The sequence below is a fragment of the Simochromis diagramma genome, unplaced genomic scaffold, assembly GCF_900408965.1.
Source record: "Simochromis diagramma unplaced genomic scaffold, fSimDia1.1 OVJJ01000004.1, whole genome shotgun sequence".
In the NCBI taxonomy this organism is placed as follows: Eukaryota; Metazoa; Chordata; class Actinopteri; order Cichliformes; family Cichlidae; genus Simochromis; species Simochromis diagramma.
Genome location: NW_024387050.1, coordinates 64,749 through 85,243, shown reverse-complemented (window position 1 = coordinate 85,243; position 20,495 = coordinate 64,749). Strand labels below are relative to the sequence as shown.

The window sequence follows — 20,495 nt, the reverse complement described above, 5'->3', positions numbered from 1 at the left end:
TTCTTGGGATGCAAACTCGATTTTCTTCCTCAAAACACGACTCGAGTTGAGTTATACCAAAAGTTCTACTTTGGTTCATGTGACCACATTGACATCTCCCAATCTCTGCTGTATCTATCCATGTGCTCTCTGGCCAAACTTCAGACGGGCCTGGACATGCACTGGCTTCAGCCAGCGGAACACGTCTGGCACTGCGGGATTTGATTCCCTGCGGTGCGTTGTAGTGTGTTACTGATGGTGACCTTGTTACTTTGGTCCCAGCTCTCTGAGGTCATTCACCAGGTCCCCCGTGTGGTTCTGGGATCTTTGCTCACCCGTTCTCATGATCTTTTGACCCCACGGATTAGATCTTGAGTGAGCCCCCAGATCGAGGGAGATTCTCAGTGGTCTTGTATGTCTTCCATTTTCTGATGATTGCTCCCACAGTGATTTTTTTCACACCAAGCTGCTTGCCTATTGTTAGATTCACTCTTCCCAGTCTGGTGCAGGTCTACAATACTTTTCCTGTTGTCCTCGAAAGCTCTTTGGTCTTGGCCATGCGGAGTTTGGAGTTGACTGTTTTGAGGCTGTGGACGCGTGTCTTTTATACAGATGATGAGTTCAAAAAGTGCCATATACATCGGTAACGAGCGGGACAGAAAAGCTTTACAGAAGACGTTACAGGTCTGTGAGGCCAGAGATTTTCCTGTTGAGGTGACCAAATACTATTTTCCACCCTGATTTACGAATCTAATTCTTTACAAATCCACCTGTGGATTCCTGGATTTTTTTTCACATTCTGTCTCCTTACAGTGAAGTGTACCTCTGGTGCTAATTACTGACACTCTGTCATCCTTTTAAGTGGGGGAACTTGCACAATCGGTGGCTGACTAAATACTTTTTGCCCCACTGTATTTTAAAACTTACTCTTCACTCAGTGAATCTTCTTTGCTAATTGTGGAAATTATTCGTCGCATTGTTTCCACGCTCAGCAAAAACAACGTCATTTCAAAAGAAAATAATTTAGACTGGATTTCCTCGTTGATCCTTTTGGACAGGAATTTGTTTCCTGATTGTCCCAAATAAGAGCCCATTTTAATTTTGAGAAGCTCATTTTGCAACAGTTTTCTCAACGACGCTTCGATTCTAATCGTGCAGATCTGCTCAAACAGGATCATCAAACAAAACTTTCAGTGCACCCATGAAAGTAACAAAATAAAAGAAAAGAATAAGGAATCAAGGAAAGAAAGGAAAGAAGCCTTGTTAAAGTCATGACACGTGTTCTTCATGCCAGGGGATAAATCGTCACAACCCAATTGGCAGGTCAACTTTAGTAATAAGCAAATCAACAGCCAGTTTTATCCAAACATTCATTCATTATCTGACTGACTTAACACCATTGTGTGAAGTCAACCCCCACCTAACAAAGGTGTGGATGTATCTCTGTGTGTGTCTCTGTTGCAGGAGCAGAAGGAGACCACAGGAGGAAACTTGGGTCACATGACTATGTGAACTCTGAAAATTTAACCTTTTAGTTTAAATTTTTCTGTGTCTGTGAATTTACCAGGTACCATTCACTGCCTTGTGTTGCTCACAGAGATTACTGTGAGAAAGAGTGTATACACCTGCGCAGCGCTAACATTTACATTTCTTTTTACAGCAGATGGTTAATCATGTGATTTGATCATGTGATTTACAGCAGGACACAACTTAATGATGTTTTTCTACCACAGGATTACTGAGATTTTGTATGAAGAGAACTGTAGTTACAGGCTATATGTTGATGATGAAATTACACTGTGTTAAAATGTTGGAGAAAATGTGAATGTGACAGGGGAGAAATTAATACAGTGTGAGACATACTGTGATGAGACCATTGTTACTTTTCCACAGCGAGTGTTAACTTTATGACTTTTCACAGCACCTCTGGAATCTGGATGGCCGACACCTGAACACCAGGATGAACCGTGTGTTTGGCTGATGTTTGTTTTTCTTTAAGAGTGCTTGTAAAGGATTCGGCACAGACAGACAAGTGACGATTGAACAGATGTGCAGTGGTTACAGAATAGTTACATGGAGCTCATTATCTGACCACACTGTTGGGCTCATGGTGAGTGACAAACTTAAGGGAAGTCACTGATTACAATGTGGAATGACGTTGAGATGTTAAATAATTTGGAACAAATTATGGGAAAAAGTAGGAGTTTAATGAGTTTAGAATAAACCTGCAAGGATACTTGTCTCTGTGACGCTGAATACTTTATTACTCTTATGATCTATAGTTGGTTGCAAATGTGAAGTTGTTTTAATTTTAAGACTTTGTCTTCTAGGATACAGGAGCTGGGAGCTAAACAAGCTGAACATTTAAGTGCTGATTAATGTTTTTACACAGGGTTACAGCTTGGAGTGAAGCTGCTCCAAGGGACAAACCCTGGAGATTGTTTTAGGGAGACTGTGCAACATTCTTGTACATGTCTCATTAGGGAGTTGACACATGGCGAAAGCCGTGTGGCGAGAGGAGTGTCGTTTTTTTGATTTGTAGATGTCGTGAGGTGCCATGACGAGAAGGAGTGACTCAGAGGATCGTCCACAAGATGGAAGCTGAGGCCTGGAGAGAGTCTTCAGGAGGATCAGAGATCACCTTCAGCACAGAGAGCTGTGCTACTGGGCTTCCAAAGGATCGTCACAAGGAGATCATCACGAGGAGACTTTGCACAGCAAAATCTTAAATAAGATGAAAGAGTTTCGACGTTGACGTTAAGGAAGACAACTAAGGGGTACGACGTGCTCTGCCTTAAAATCTTCAGCAGCGTTGGAAAATGAGAACCTGAGGGAGCATGCCAAGCTCCATAAGTGACAGCGCAGAGGAGGTCCAGCGATGGACTTGTGGTTCTGTGAACAGCACAAATGCCAGGTGACTGTAAAATAACTAACAGCATTTTTTTTTCCACAAGTGAAGCCAGTAACTTACTATCCTAAAAGATTAGCTCTAGTTGCTCATGCTTTACCTCCATGCGTGAGATTAGTATGTGCAGCAGCTTAAGCTGTACAATGTTTCAGGAAATAGTTTATTTCACCTTTTGACATTGTTAGTTCCACACGAGGTAGATGTTTACTATTGCAGACTAAACTTACATTTCTGTCACCTACAAGACACTTGTCTTTAATGTTACTGTTACTCTCACAACCACACATATTACCATAAAGTGGTGCACAATTCTGAATCTGTCCAACCCTTTTTGCCAACGGAGGAGGGCACTTCTCGTGAGTGTAGAGAGCGCGAGGAGAAGAAGTGTAAGCTGAGGGATGACTTACTAAATGTGCCACTTGTTGAGGGAAAGGTTTGGTTTGTTGATGGTTTGAGTTTTACAATAACAGAGGGACAGACTAGAACAGGTTTTACTGTAGCAGACAGTGAGAGAGTTATCTATGTAGGACAACTAGCATGTTTCATATTTGCTTGAGCAGCAGAGATGCTAGCTTTAACGGAAGCCTGTAAAGCTGTAGAGAGACAATATACACTGATAGGCAGTATACATTTGCTACTGTACATTTCTTTGTAGTGCAGTGAGTGAGACGAGGTGTGACAACCTCTACAGGGAAACCTGTAGAACACACCAAACTCTTGCAAAATCTGCTGGAGGCAGTGGTATTAACCAGTGGAATTGCCGTTTGTAAATGTGCAGCACACATGTGAGGGAAAGATCCAGTTGCATTAGGGAAAGTTTTTGCAGATAAGATCGCAAAAGAAGCAGCTGTAGTTAAACATGGTGTTAACCTTTTATCAGTACAACATCAGCAGACATGCAGGCCCACTCACCTACAGCAGGAAAACAGTTCTGACTTACAGAGGGAGCAAGCTTGCAGGATGGTGTTTATTATCTGTGTGATAAACCAATACTGCCTAATAATTTGTATAAGACTGCTGCTATTTTGAGCCATTGGCTATACCATGTCTCAAACAGGAGGGAGATGAGCAGTAGTTTATACTCACTCTAGGATTATTAAATACCTTTTAAAAAAAAAAAAACTTTTTGCAGGCAGAGAGAACTAATGGAACAGTAAAGTTAAGATTTAGGAAGACAGGCAGGACATGGTTAGACTGTATAGAATAAGTACATGAGGATTACTCCAACAGAGAACGGTCTGACTCTTTGAGATTACACATGTTAGAGCATTTAGAGTTCCAGTCTTCTGTAGTGATGATAGAAAAGCAGAAGAGAGAGCATATTAGCAGATTAGATGCTTGAAATGTTTAAAAGTAAAGAAGTCATGAGAACAAATGATCTGCCAGATGATTCTGTTTCTTCGCAGGAGCAGAGCCTGAAGTCTGGAGATTGGATGATGATAAGGCCATGGAGAGGAAGTGCTGGTCCAGTCCATGATGGGAAGGTCCATATCGGATGCTGCTGACGACGACCACAGCAGTGAAGATTGCTGGAAGGAACACTTGGATATATCAAGCGCACTGCAAGAAGGTGACACACATCCAGGCCAGTTCGGAGTAAGTGGCAGGAAGACCGGGTACAAAGGGGGGGGGAAAGCCTCCAGGGCCCCTCGTCTCAATCCGGTGAAGAAACCAACTGAGCCACAGGTACTCATCAGAATGGCTGGGAATGTGCTGTGCATCTTCTTGTGCCTGTGGACCCTGAGTGGGATGACAGGGAGCGCACTGGAACAGAGCAAACCACACCCAGTACCAGCATGGGTTTTCAACAACTACTGGTGGCAGTTTAAGAACACAACCGCTCACATAAACAACGAGACCAATGGTTATGCTTGTGATGCCACTGGCTACATATTCTTCTGGACTGTGGCCATATAGCATCACTGAGAGCGAGACAGTTTGTTTGGTTGCTTTAGCAACACATCCAGGAACACTGCCAACTTTTCAGCTGCTCTGAACCTGAATGGAAGGTTGTTTCACCAGTAGCTGAGAAGGTGAACTGCTCTGGTGAGACAGACCTGCTTGTCTGACTGAAAGAATATGACTTGTTGCAGGACATTATACAGTTAAACGAACTGGAAACAGGCCAATTGCCTATGTGTATGAAGGACAATGGATTAGCCCAAGTTGGAGATTAACCATGGAACATGGCAACATCACCTATTCTTTTGTCTTCTGCAAGAAGGATGTAAACAGAGAAGCCTTTTGTCTACATTTACATCATGAACACTTGAGGTTTTGAGCCAAGAAGATCAAAACAGCTTGATCCAATTTCCTTTACAAAGCTTTTTCTGTGGTGACAACAGGACAGGAGAAGAGTTGTAAATGCAGATAATTCACCAGTTGACTCTAACCCCCACAGGATGCCTACAGTGAGAAGATTTGGGGGGTCGATAGGAGTCATAAAGAAGGGTGTTGACTTGCTGCAGCTTTGAAGTTAGCTGAGAGCCACATGGACAAACAATAAAGTCAACTGATGCATTTAAACACCTATGTCTGTATACAGTTGGATTGTAGTGACATATGATTTTTGAGAATGATGATTCTTCTTGTTTGACCTTTGACATTCAGTTGTGTACTTGAAGAAATACATAATGAATTGCACGACAGGAGTAGATCCGCCACAAGGCTGGATAGCTTGGTTACCGTCTGGTCCTTGGTGGCATCTTCTTTTGAAAATATTAATTCCTGTTTTTGAACTGTTGACATTGATTTGCTTATGTATAGGATGTAGTTTACTGTGTATGAATGAAATCTACACTGACACTGTCTAAACAAAGGGTGCATAAGTTGAAATTTAAGAACACAATGACAAAAAGGAGGGAAATGTTAAGTCTAATTGTTGAATGTTGCCATTGTGTTTCTTAAATTTGTATAGTCTTCGTTTAAGCAGTAGGATCAAAGCCATCCCTTTGATCCTGACCACCTCTCCAGCCACTCTGTGCTGGGGGAGGTTTTATTGTAGATACATCCTATCTGAAAGATCTGTTTCTTTTGATGTAAGCTTCCTGGGTTTATGACCCTTTGGTCAGCAGGAGGTCTCTCTCTCTCTCACACACACACACACACACACACACACACACACACACACACACACACACACACACACACACTCATTCTCACATAACACACACACACACTTACATACAGTGCCTTGTCTACGTAACCAAAGGGGGGTTGCAAGGGGAGGTGTTTTGTAAACTATTGTTTGAAGTTTATCAATAAAAGGCAGCGAGAGGAGGCCACCATCGAGGTCATTGTCGTGCTGGACACAGTTGAGAGGCCTCCCTTGCGCAAATAATGGATCGATCGACTGTCTTGTTTTCTTCATGATGAATAAGTCTCTAGAATTAGCGGGGTTTGTGGAAACACAGACCCAACAGTTTCTTTATAAATACATTTTGATTTTTTTTATAACCCCTAAAATATAAACCTGAGCTGTTTCAGATTCTGACCTCTGACCTCAGTGACCTGGCTGTGTCCTCACTGCAGCTCCCTCTTGGAAGTACGTCTGCTTCTTGTCTTCCCCCAGTGTTGACCGCCTGCCCTTGATATCACGTACTGTACCTGAGGAACAAAAAAGGACAAACACTTGCCTTCATTTAAGAAGTACATTCATACAGAGGTAATCTATGGAAACACACTAGTTCACCCTTTGGGAGAAATCAGTTCCTGTGAAACATTTCTGTAAATGAACATCATGTGGAGAATGAATGAAATGAGTTCTTCAGGTGACTCAGCAGTCCCACACTGACAAATGAAATCTAGTTAAACTATTAAGCATATTTGCTCTTCTGAAATCTGTGTTAAACAACAACAAACATAAATTAGTAACAAAAATACAGCTGAGTAGAGGCTTTACAAACCACCAGCAGCCATAATGCTAAATTTTAATCTTCAAATGTTTCTGAGCCGTCTTCAACCTGCTTTTAACACATGTGGAGATACAGAAATTCTTTTATTGCTGCCATATAATCTGCATCATTATAATTGCATTAATATTCTTTACAGCATTATTTCATCTAATAATATTTCTCACAGTATTGATATTGCATTACAGTTGTTTATTGAAGATGTCCATTTGAGGATCCTTCCATTATGTTAACTTTTATTACAAATACGGTTAGAAATATTTTACACACATTGCATATCTGTGCTTATTTTGAGTTGATGTTCAGTTCATTAAGGGTCTTAAGCTTCACTGGCGTGACTGTCCAGGTGATACATGCTGAGGGAAACTAGAACATAGAAGGATAACTGCAATGCATGCTTACAGTACATATAATACATATAATCAAGGAATGTGTCCGGCCTGAGGCCTTAACTCATTTGGTGTCTTACTATATTTTATTCTACTTGGTAACAGATGATCAGAGTCAATAATTAGCCTCAGAGACCCTGAGGGCTTGAAGTTTATTACCTTGTATGGAAGGTGTTATAGAAAAGAGAAGTTCTATGTCTGCTTATAGCTATTAAAGATGTACGATTAACTGTGACTAATGTCTGGAACCTATTTTAATCTGTCATTGACGCCATGGGGGGGCGTGTACCCCACTGCTTTATAAGTATCCACAACATGTATTTTGGTCAGAAGACATATGTTGATGTTTTCTCCGGGCTGTTAATAAACTCATCGTTTGATTGCACTTTTCTGGGGCCTCCGTGGTTTGTGACACTGCTCTACATTGATTGATTTCGCGACACACATTAAAGTCCCACAGTCAATGCAGCCTGACTCAATCCTAGATGTACACACACACAGAGACACAGAGGTACTGTTTAAAGTTTAGTGTTAACCTGAGTCACTGATCATTTGCAGTATTACAGAGTCTGGCAGTCTTTGCATGATGTCCACGTCACTGTAAGTTTCTAGCTGACTCTCAGGTGTGACAGGTGTGCCAGCAGGAAAGAGTAATAATAGCCTGCATCCTGAGGTTTGTCATGCAGGATTAAAGGAGCCAGGCTTTGTTCACACAGCTGGGATTGTATTTTACACTGACCCTGGGTCAGTATAAGTATCATACAGTTTAAACGAAGCACTGAAACTTGCACATATTTATTATAGATGCACTGAAGCTAATCGAGATATTTGCTGTCAATCTGTGGCTGCGATTAAACACTTTACTGGAAACTTTATTAACTAGTAACTTCATCAGTCATGACAGAAGCTAATATTTCTAATATTTCATCGTTTAAACAGTAACAGCTTTACTCCAATATAAGCTAACGTTTACACCGTAACTTTAAGCTAGCACCATAAAGACGGTAAAACACGTAATAATATCTACAAATGCATCTTAAAGCTGTTATATTATCACTCGGTGTATTACTAACATAACCACGTTAACATTACTGACACTCGCTGACTTTTAATAGTCATTCTATAAATGCTGTCCGTTTAAATGGTCTTACCTGTACACATTTCTGTATTCACCGGATTCCAGCCAGAGTGGATTCTGGAGTCTTCCACGCTCCTGTTAGTGATCCTCCATCTGGATGGATGAGAACAACCTTCTGAACAATCTAGCAGGAGATGGCCCATATCTATGGGACTGATTTGTGCTAATAACGCCCATTGTATGTACTGATAACAGCTGAAGCGGGTGAATAAAGTCACCCAAGCTGTGCCATTACCCAGCATACACCACTCCCTCCATAAATGCAATAAACGATACAAAAGTAATAGCCTATAATTAATTTCTCTGCTGTATCTGCTGTTTCTCAGGTAGTTGCTTACATTATATAATTTATTGTGTTCTGTATACGTCACTACAATGTGATTTTGGAAATATATAAATATACGGACAACAGGCTCTTCCGCAGCAATCTCTTGTCGTCAGTTTAGGGAGCTCTATAGTATTCAATGAGAGGACCCTGCACGTCAATTCCCGACGCGAGGGGGGTACCCTGCGCGTCGATAAGTGAAGCAGAGGGAGCCTGACCATGCGTCACACGTTTGACGAGTTGGGAGTGAGAACGTGTTGGAAGAGCAGGATCAGTGACTACAGCACCTACTGCAGGAAGCCACGACATGACTCACCGGGGTCCATGTGTTTGTCTGCTCTGCGTCTGCTCTGAAATGGGCAGATTTTAATAGCAAGCAAGGTTTTCTTTCCTCAGCAACGAAACCTTATGTTCTGAGTTGAACAACAGAAGGCGACAGAGAGCAACACAAACTGTAGAGTGGTGTCTCTGTATTTTTGTCTTTCATATCTTTGCTTATATTGGTAAATGGGGCGGTGTTAATAGGATTTACGAAGGGGTCACATGTTTAAAATAAAGAAACCAGTATGTTTGTGGCCATAGCTTCTGGCAAAAATGTTCTTTATAAAATAAAATACAATACAGCTTTGATTTCATTCATGAGAGATTTGCATCAGATTAAATCCCAGTACGTCATTCACAACTGTTTAAATGTCGGATATCAGTTTTTGCTAGACCATCTATTTATAATGTTATGGAATAAATATATATTCTTAGTGGTTATTTTCTATTTATATTGTTTTATAGAGGCCAGCAGGGCTGGACTGGGACAAAAAAATCAGCCCATTTTGACTAGAGACCAGCCCGACCAGGTATTATAGGAAAAACCATAAAGCCTTTGAATGAAAACAAGCGCTGTTGTCACAGTGATGTACACTGTCTTGTTGGTATATATGTATCAATCTAATAAACTTAAACCTACACCATCCTCCCTATTCTGGTATTCTAAACAGTACCTGAAAGTAGACTGCTTGGTCGAGTTAACCTCCTGAACTATCTACAACACATGGTGAAAACCTGAAAGTAAGACAGAGAAGACTAGAGGTGAGACATGATCATTACTGATTACTGATGACAGATTTAGATATATTTTCATAAACCATTTATTTGCCACATGTCAAACACCATGGCAGGGCAAAAATATTTTTTCTAACATTGCAGCCTTTAAAAAGTGAAAGGAGATAGAAAGACAGATGAGAAATAAAAACTTAATTGACTTTTTGATGGCATTTTACACACAGTACTGGTACAGTATCTAGAAAATGTGGGAAAATGCTGGCATCATAAACAGTACTTAGCTACTTCTGAAGAAATTATGATGGGACCCTAAAAAAAATACTATGTACAATAATGGATTTCTATAAATTTTACATCAGATAAAAACGTTTGTTGTAAGATTCAGAGCGATAAACAAACAAGAGAGAAAAGCCGATCAGCTGATCACTGATCAGTTTCATGATTGAAGTAGAAACAGGAGAGGGAGGGGAGAGAATGAGAGAAGAAGAGCCAGCTGTGCAGCAAAGACAGAATAACTCCAGCTTTGTGTCCATGACAAACTGTTCCTTTTCACCTCAATACCAAATGCGCAATATTTTCTCTGTATACGAGACCATTCCGTTTTTTGCGGGACGGTTGGAAACTCTAATAACTAACCTTATAAATAAGATAAAACAAGTTCAACATGAATAAAATCATAGCACCCGCCCAGCAGTATAGAAACTCCGTCATGCTAGCTACGCAGTACAAGTGATTGTAACTGACTGTAAAAAGTCAGCACAACGAAAATAAACTCCACCTAAACTTGGTTTATATCTGACCCAGATAGACTGCAGTCATAACTTCTTACCTGAAGTTCAGTTGCTCCTCCTGCCTTTCCGTCATCCTTCACCACTTGTTAATGTTACTGAATCTGTGGAAGCTCCGCAATAGCCACCACCAAACAATTGAGTTATTTTTACACATCTCCCAGCATCTGGCCAATCCACCACCTTTCAGTGTTTATACCATTACGGAAAAAAACGAAGAAAAAAAAAAAACCCCATCGGCCCATAAAAACGAAAAATCACCATCGGCCCGCCGGGTCCAGCTATGGAGGCCAGTATAGAAAAACGCCACTTTGAGTTGTAACGACTGCAGAGGGGTAAATGCAAACACTCTTACACACATAAATAATAATTAGACTAATCCTATAGATCAGAGAGTCCCGAACATGATATTCGGAACCAACTTTGAATAACTAAAAGAACAATGGATGAACATATTAGATTATTGAGGCGTCGCAGAGAGGTGCTTTCCTTTTCTGTCCTTTACAGAAGAAGGAGCAGATTCCAGAACCACCGCAAAACCACGAAGGGTTGGCGAGAATCCAGGAAGCACCAGACGAACGGATCTGGGCATGAAAGGGGGACCCAAAAGAAGCTAGCGTCTGCAGCTCTCTTTTTCCGGTGTTGTGCCAAAAAGTGATTGTCTGCCAAAAAGTGATTTCCGATATTTGCCAAAAACTGATTGCTTGTATTTAAACTGCTATAAATAACTTGTTGGTGTATAATATGTGAAACATATGGCAAATGTATCCCTCATGAATGATATCACGTCATCTTGAGCAACAAACAACATTCCTGTAACAAGGTAGAAGCCGCAATCAGTTTTTGGCAGTGAGTTTTATGTATCCTTTATGTATGCAGTTAAAAAAAAAAATTGTTGACTTTAAAAATGTGTCTTTTAAGAGTAATCTGGCCAAGAGGACAGCTGAAATTGCAAAAAATGCGAAAATAGTTCTGTAAATATATTTTAAGTGGACAAAAGGGAGCTGATTGACTATAATGTAAGTGCAATAACACAATCACAAAGATACTTGAGAAACAGGTCATTTTTAAATTTTATATATAACCACTTTCTAATACTTGTTCACCAAAGTCGATTTAGCAACATGCGTAACGATATTACACATAAAAAACAAAAACAAAAAAACACGCAAACATTGGAAATCACTTTTTGGCACAACACCGGAAATGTAGAATAAAGATTATGTTTGAGCTTTGACCACACTGAGTTTGGTTTTTTCTCGGTCAGTAAAAGAATATAAAAGAACCGGATTTGATAATAACTAGAAGGAAAGATATCTCTTTGTTATCAGTAGATAATAATGCAGTGAGAAAATAAATTCCAAATAATTTATGCTTACAAGTAGAATTTGTATCATGTGCGACACTCAGTGTGTCCGACTTCACTTCAAGCTTTGGTGATCGCTTCATTTCTGCCAGTTATAGAAAGCAAGTATGTCAGCTTTGGGACTCAGATAATAATAATGATCCATGTCTTAGTTTTTTCTGATAACAGATAGATAAATATAATAATAAAATATAAACACAACAATAAAAATAACCAGAACACAACTTTAAAATGCTTTTCATTATTTTTAAGGGCTTTTTTCACAGTTGCACAATTTGAGCGTGTTTATGTGTCTTGTAATAAAACACCACAGTATTACCAGCACTGAGATTTCAACCAAGCTTTACTCAAGCATAACGTTGATATATATATATATATATATATATATATATATATATATATATATATATATATATATATATGTATTTATTTATTTATTTATTTATTTCTCTTGGTCTCAAATGAAATTAGCCAAAGACGCAACAATTCCTCCAACAGCCCCTCCAACAATACCCAGGACTGCGGTGGCGAGCCAAGACAGACCTGCCATACCTGCAGAGAGAAAACAGGCTTCAGAACACCAGACAGCTGATCGAGCAGTTAGATGAAGTAACTGAGCTGCAGAGAAGAGAGGGAGGCTTTATCCTACGACGGAGTATTAGAGCCACAACAGAAATGTTGTTGATATGGACATTACTATTTGAACACAAACTGCCACATGGGCTATATCCGCTAAAGAAAATTCCTTATTTCGATGAGTTAGTGAAACAAATTGATCAGCCGTCTTGTGATACAACATTCATCATCTTTGTTGCACGAGGGTGTAACCATCGATAACCTCGCATCTGTCCATTACCAGCCGTGGCTTTTTGTACAACCTAACACTTATCACCACACTGTGTTTATGAGCTTAAAGAAAAAATAATTTCTTTCTTTCTTACTAAAACCGATTCTGAAGCACAATTTCACAAACTCTGATGACATACAGTAGCAACCGTGGCAGTTTTTCTTCAGACACTTGTAATCTCCACATTTCGACTATATTTTCAAAATGATCGATAAGATTTTTCTTAAATAAATGGTCCTAAAACTCTTTCGTATTACCCTCACTGCAGCACGGTCACATGTTATTGTTTGGTGGCTCTTTAAGGTTTACAATAATAAAGATTTTTGAGTAATGGGAAACTTTTTTTTTTTACCTGCTGACTGTAAAAGAGAAAACAGACTTCCTGCTGCCACTCCTCCTCCATTGGCTATAGCAGCTGCAGACATCCAGATTGCAGCGTAGGAGCCTGCAGCTATTCCAGCTGAGGTGAAACCTACAGCCCCCAGGACAATAGGAGCAGAGACCACTGCTCCACCTGACAACAGGAAGCTGGTTACTGACCAGGATGCTTCAAAGTGAATACATGTATGATACGTGTGACTTCACCTATGAGTGTTAGATATAAAAATACATAAATATTTATATATTATCAAGGGCGTAGATTTGGTTGTGGCATTGGTGGGGACGGATAATTCAACCACCGAACCCAGACATGGACTACTGGTGCCCCACACAACAACTCAACGTCCACTATGTGAAGGAGCCAAACACATGCCTTCTCCTCTCGTTAACTGAGATAAACTGCTGGCATATTTGTTGTACATCTATACTGTCCAGTATCTCCTGGTGGACATGACATACAGCAGCATTGTTTAATCTCATTTGAGTCATTGTTGACCTTAGCCATGTTTTTAGTCTTCTGAGGGCACTGAAGCTTCTTTCAGCCTCAGCCGAGGATACTGGGATGACTAAAAGCAGCCTTACAAGGCTTTCAACTTGATCAAACAGACCCCTCACCTCCACCGGCATTCCCCTAATGATAGTAGACACTTCTGTACTAGATGTAAAGGTATATTTGGATCTGAACATGGCTAGCTGAACCTTTAGACTGTCTGTTAATTTCTGGGTAACGATCAATAATGCCATCCACCTCTCCAGTGAGCAGAATTTCCTCCAGTTTCTGCAAGACACCTAGATCTGGCTGGTTGAACCTCTCCTGAAACTGAACATCAACACTATCCAGCACTTTGTAAAACTCTGCTCTGTAATGCTCTTCAGGTGACTTGGGAGTGTGCTGGCTAGTCCCCGCCAACATATCGTTTTGGTGGCCGTCTCTGGTGAGGAATCTGAATGGGCTCAATACCAAGGGAGTTCACCATTTTCGCTGCTTTGTCAAACATCTGATGGAATCTTTCTTCATTTCTTTTCAACTGTTGAGTGGATCTGACACACTCTATTGAGCATCTCATTCCTGCAATGGTTGCAGTCAGTTTTTGCAGGGACTTGTTCAGACATTCTAGCTCCTCAGTAACTTCCAATGCCATAAGAAGTCCAAGCACTGTTCTGCCCTTTTCAAACCTCTCATGCATTCCATTTGCCCTAGCACTTGTGCTAGATCCAGCTGCTGCCATCTCCTGTAAACTAGTCAAAATACTGTCATACGGAGACAGCACTGCTTTAATAGCAGTTCCCCTTACAGTCTACCTGGTTGGGCAGAGAGTTCTGAGTGATACTGATGGTCGCTCTGAATCTGCTGCAACTGCTGAAAACATAGCTTTGAATCTTCCAGACTGTTTGCATAATGACCCCAGATCATGTACCCACTCTAAAGCATCACGTATTACAGAACTAGCCTGACATGCAGCCTGTGTAATTAAGTTCAGGCAGTGAGGCCCACAATGCACGTACAATGCCAGTGGCTGTTGTTTCTTCACTTCTGCCTGAGCACCTGAATAAGCTCCTGACATGTTCACAGCACCATCATAGGTCTGACCTCTTAAACATGACATCGGCAAATTCAGCCTCAAAAGCACATCCACAGCTGTTCTAGCTATCTCCACTTCAGTAGTTCCTGAAACCTCATATAAGCCTACAAAAACCTCATGTGGAACCAGGTCCTCATCCACATATCTAAAACATATGGACTCTTGCTCTCTTCCTGTGATATCTTGAGTACCATCTATGATGATAGAGAACTGCAGGACAGTTAGAGACTGGATAGTTTGTGCAATATTTCTGACAATGCAGTTTCCAAACAACTGCAAAATCTCATTTTGCACTGGTGGAGCGGTATAGTCATGACAACAGATCAGCCAGTCAGAAAGACAGACATCATCTTTGGCGTTATATTTTAAGTGTTGAAAGAGGTTACCATCTTCCTTGCCATGTCCTCGCAGTGCCAAACCCTGTCTGATAAGAAACTGCATTGCACCCACAATGCTTTGTAAGCAGTGTCTGGCATTTTGCTGTTGTTTTGAACAGGCAGTTGATAGTTGTGAATTTATTGGAGCTGCTTCTTGAGCGCTAGCTGTGACTGCATGGTGATGGGATTGAGAATTTTGATGCCTTTCAAATCTTTCAACAGCATTCTTCCAGTTAGTAAACCCCTTTGATGAGAATGCAGGATCTGCCTTTTTTGACATAATACTTTTCTGAACAGTATATGTTTTCACACAGTAAAAACAAAGAATTCCCTTCACTGCATGGCTATAATGAAGCCATGGATACTCTTTGTACCACCTCTCTTGAAAATGGAGGACCCTACTGGACAATGTTTGAACTGGGATGCATTTAGGGTTTGGCTGGTTTGGCTTATTGTCCAAAATATCTTCACTTGTACTCTGTTCTTCATTGTTGTGACCTTCACTGCCACTCTCCCTGCCGCTCTCCCTGTTGCTCTTCCTGTTGCTTGCTACAGGTGTACTGGTTTCCTTAGAAATAGACCACATCATACAATTAGCTATACTGTAACACTGGTCATATGACAATACATAGCTTATGTAACTTCATGAGAACAGAGAACCACTTATTGTAGATAGATTACAGTGGATATAAAAAGTCGACACACCCATATTCAAATGCCAGTTTTTTGTCATTTAAAAAAAGGACAGCAAGTCAAATAATTTCACAACTTTCGCCAACCCTAATGTGGTCTACAAGGAGGAACTTGATCTTTCAGCACAACAATGACCCAAAGCACACATCCAGAACAACAACAGAATGGCTTCACCAGAATAAAACTGACGTTTTGGAAGAGACCAGACAGAGTCCAGACCTGAATCCCATCCGACATCTGTCGGGTGATCTGAAGAGGGCTGTGCACAGGAGATGTCCTCGCAATCTGTCCGATTTGGAGGTTTTTTTGCAAAGAAGAGTGAGCAAATATTGCGACATCAAGATGTGCCACGCTGATAGGTTGCTACCCAAAAAGACTGATTAGTGTGATAAAAGGCAAAAGTGCCGCAGAAAAGTATTAGTTTAAGGGTGTGCATATTTGTGCAACCAGGTTATTTAAACTTTTTTATTTTATTTTTCCCCCCTTTAAAGGTTTCTGTTTGTTTTTCCAGGTGCATTGTCACATAAAGGTGGAAGAAGTTTTGGAACTATTTGACTTGCTGTCATTTTTTTTACATGACAAAAACCTGGCATTTGAATATGGGTGTGTAGATTTTTTTATAGCCACTGTACACGTGTTTTATCCTCAGATTAAAATTGTTATTATGTGCTTGATGTGCCTCACCTTTGGCCCTGGCTCTTCCCCTCTGACTGTACTAGGACATATTACCACCTGATAAAAATAACACATGGATTCATGCCATATAAAAAATGAGACATGTCAATTCAGATTCTTTGTCAAATATACACTAATGAATGAATTTACATCAGCAGCCTAACAACTGTCATGACAATACTAGTTAATCTATAGCACCAAATCATCAGTCAGTCACCTGTGACCTCGCCTCTTCACTTCTGTCCGAGCTACAACATGGCAGAGCTGCCTCTGTCACCTGATAAACAACAGTGAGACACTCCACATACATGCAGTCACACATGTGCTTCAAATACAGTCATGAACCAGCAAGTCATCATCCAATTTCACCTGTGATCTTGTGTCACCATTACTCTCTGAGCTTTGTGTTGGTTCTTCTGTCACCTGACAAATAGGACATACATGACAATAAGAATAAAACGTGGAGCTGCTTCAGTGTTTCTGTCACTTTGTGCAGATCTTGACTCATCAGTAATGTTTGTAGGGTGAGTGCGTTTTTACAACAATTTGTGCAAACTGCACTACAAGGTAAAATATTTGCAAAATCATGACTACCTCATGATATTTTGTCTCAAAATTTAACCCTATGAATATGTCAGTGCCATTAGGATGAAATTATTGTGTCACCAACATTTTAACGTTAGACATATACGTTTAACAGCCTCTGTAAACTAATATCCTGGCCTGCTCGAGGCTGCCGTTTTCTCTGACAGTGTCAATCAAAATTAGAAATGCTGCTCTGAGACTGAGAGAACTAATAGTGCTGCCTGTTGTGCAGTTAGTTTCCAAAACACGTTATTCATGGTTATGTCACACAGTGGAAATTTGTGTTTTTATGTTTTGTCAATCTGTGTATTGGTACATAGTGTTGATTTTATTTGCATGATTTTATTGTGATATTTATATTGCATGTTTGTTTATTTGTATTTATACTGCATGGTTTTATCCTCATATTTATATTATGTGTGTTAATGTTGTACCATGTTCCTTTAATCCACTGTGGACTAAACAGACAATTGTAGGCACCTGTGAGGTGGGGGCGTTCCCCAAGGTGGCCTATCAGCTGCCAGGTTGACCTGTTAAAGGGGATAGGGAGCGCAGAGACAGAGAGAGGAGTGACGCACGAAAGGTGAGCAGGAGAAAAAGGAACGCGTGCAAGCCCGCACGTGTGTGGAAGGAACTGCTGCCTGACTGTGGGGTGCCGCGAGTCGTTCGGCTATCCAGTCCCAACGCAGGAACAGCAACAGTGGGTGCCGATGGCTGCAATGCACAACAGGGCAGGGATGCCCTTCTGCCTGCATCTGACGGTGAGACGAGGGAGGCCGTGTTCAGGTGTGGAGTGGGGCGGGACTGTGCGGCGACGCGCTGTCAGGAGGAGACAGGTCTGTGATAGGGGCCTCCTCCCTGGTCTACTGCTGACGAATTTTATTATACCGGAAGAGAAGTTCCTCTCGTGCCTCTTTTATATAAGGACCACTCGCCCATGTGTGGCTGGACTGTGGGATTATGGGACTATGGGAGGGTAATTTTAGTATATGGAAAACATGTTTTAGCCTTGTTTTAATAGTGTATAGTTATTTCTGCCGGCAGGGTTTTTAGCGGGTTGCAACACTATTTTTATTGTAAAAGGGGAATTTTATCGTGTGTGTGTGTGTGTGTGTGTGTGTGTGTGTGTGTGTGTGTGTGTGTGGGGGTTTTTTTTTTTTTAAAATGGAAATAAATGGTGTTTGAAGCCAGCTTAGTTTCTGTGCCCTGAGCGCTGACCCGCTCACTCCCCTTTTCGCTTGTATGTATACAGACGTGGTGAAGATTTAGGTCCACCGTCATAGCGGCTACAGTTACATACAATTTTAGACTGATGTGGGCCAAAGCCTAGCATAGCCTGTAACGTCATTAAGACGGACACATTTTATGAGTGAACTTGACTTTAAGTGACTTACAGGTTTCTTTGAAAAATACTTTCGTATATCGAGGTTCTTCCTTTTTGCTGCCGTCCTCCTCTCCTCCTTGCAGGTCCTCCCAGCGCAGGCTTACCGCTGCTAAAACTAATCATATTTGTCACATGAGGTAGAGAACGTAATTTCTGTGTTGCCAACTTAGCGACTTTGTCGCTATATTTAGCAAGTTTTCAGACCCCCTTAGCGACTTTTTTTTCTAAAAAGCGACTAGCGACAAATCTGGTGACTTTTTCTGGTGTTATTGGAGACTTATTTATGACGACTTTTTGACGTGAAAACGCGTATCGCTCTTACTCTCAACAAGCAGCCGTGCAGCCTTGGGCACCTCACCTGTGCCAAAGCGCTCACAGGCGGAGGATAGTCCTCCCCAGCTGCTATCAGGGCAGGAGACGCTCACACCTGTGCGTCCAAACGGCAAATGAATCGCGCATGAGCGAAGCCGCTGCTCCCGCACTGACTGTAACGCAGTCAGTTCTTCCTTTACTGTTATGCTGTTTTGTGGATCACAAGGTTTAAAACTACTTATACACACACACACACACCCACACCCACCAGAGTGCCAATTTCGGGTCACTTTTGCTGGTCAAGAAGCAGGGTTGGAATTGTGACATTAAAAAACAATAATTGCTAAAATAATTTAATTTGTAGTTCTAAATAAATTCTAAATGCATTTAGGACGTTTTTTACTCACTTTGTCTCTTCCACGATGTTGTTTCTCAGCATAGGTTACATTTACATTAGCATGACCAATTATGCAAATTGGGCGATGATGTCATTTGGTGACTTCTAGAGACTTTTAGGACAACCAATAGAGAGTTTCCTTACTGAGGAGTTGGCAACACTGCGTAATTTAACTCTTTCTGCACCGCTGGGTGAATGAGACGTTGACTGATCGTTTTTTTTCTTTCTATCGGGTTTGTTTTTCTTTACTCGAAGAGATCAAATTATTGGTGGGGACAATTCAATAATCGCTGGATATTGGTGGGGACGTGTCCCTTCCGTCCATGCCAAATCTACGCCCTTGTATATTATATATTTTTACCTGCCCCGACTGCGATCGCTACCACTGAAACACAAGAAAGGAAACAAAACAAAACTTACCACAGCTCAACTGGAAATATTTAGACATTTTCTGTGACGGTAGAATCATGAGCTTATATTATGTAGAGATGATTTGAAAAAGGCAGCTGTACTCACACAGACTCATTATTCCACTCAGGATGAGGAGCTTAAAACTGAACGGTGTCTTAAACAGAAGAGTGAGGATCAGTTGTTATTTCTTGGAAAATGAAACTGAATGGGCGTCACTGGGTCTGTGAAGTAAATAAACTTCCTTTAGTCGTCATAGAAAAAGTGATTGTGAGGTTGGATCTCAGCAGGGCCGTGCAGAGGTTTAAAGGGGCAGGTGCTCAAAGTTAAAAAGGGGCACATTGAACCAGGCTGAATAACAACACACATTCATCAAGAATCTAATATGGGCAACAAGGCAAAGCAAACGTAGCCGATGTTTTACCTGATGGGTACAATGTTGCTGTTGAGGGGTTGCTGTGGATAGTGCTGGAGGGCAGGGCTGTGTTGATCTGAGACTGTAGACAGTAAAAAGTCCATAGGAGAGATGGTAGCTGATTAAACAAGTGTCATGAGATAATAACAAAATGCAAAGATTGGTGACAGCACTTGGAACCATAAGGCAACAAAAAACTGTGAGAAATAATTTAGGCTCTGCCTGTGAATCACTCTTTGCTTCTCTTCTTCCATCCCATCATTTCATATATCACTCTCCACTTGCTGTCTATCTGAGAACAAGGCACAACTTGCTATTGCAATAAACTATAATCTAATTATCCACACCTAACAACTCTTGCACTTAATCTAAAATAAAATGATGACAGAAAAATGTTATAGCACTGCCTTTAGTAGCCTCACACAGCTCCTACTGTTTCCTCCTCATGTCCTTACCAGGCATGTCTGGACAATGTTATATCATGAGTAATAATTTACAAAAATCCATATACATAAAACACACACATGCACGCACAGTGACATTTTAGACCTTCTTCAGAATACTGTACTATGGGCATC

The 20,495-nt window shown here is 40.9% G+C and overlaps 1 protein-coding gene across 1 annotated transcript; it reads right to left on the bottom strand.

Annotated features, from left to right (window-relative positions):
• Window positions 1-12,308: 12,308 nt before the first annotated feature.
• Window positions 12,309-19,797, bottom strand: LOC120741884 (interferon alpha-inducible protein 27-like protein 2A). Its single transcript, XM_040044981.1, has 4 exons — window positions 19,611-19,797; window positions 19,456-19,479; window positions 13,060-13,221; window positions 12,309-12,412 (listed from the first exon to the last, which is right to left on the bottom strand). Exons 1-4 carry the CDS (start codon window positions 19,618-19,620, stop codon window positions 12,318-12,320), a joined length of 291 nt encoding a protein of 96 aa, XP_039900915.1. The 5' UTR covers window positions 19,621-19,797; the 3' UTR covers window positions 12,309-12,317.
• Window positions 19,798-20,495: the final 698 nt, after the last annotated feature.

Excerpts from the sequence above, each read along its gene's own strand:
- LOC120741884 (XM_040044981.1), bottom strand. Across the intron at positions 13,222-19,455 it reads AGCGATCGCAGTCGGGGCAG|GTGGAGCAGTGGTCTCTGCT; the intron begins GTAAAAATATAT and ends TCCTGTTGTCAG. Across the intron at positions 12,413-13,059 it reads TTCTCTTTTACAGTCAGCAG|GTATGGCAGGTCTGTCTTGG; the intron begins GTAAAAAAAAAA and ends TTCTCTCTGCAG.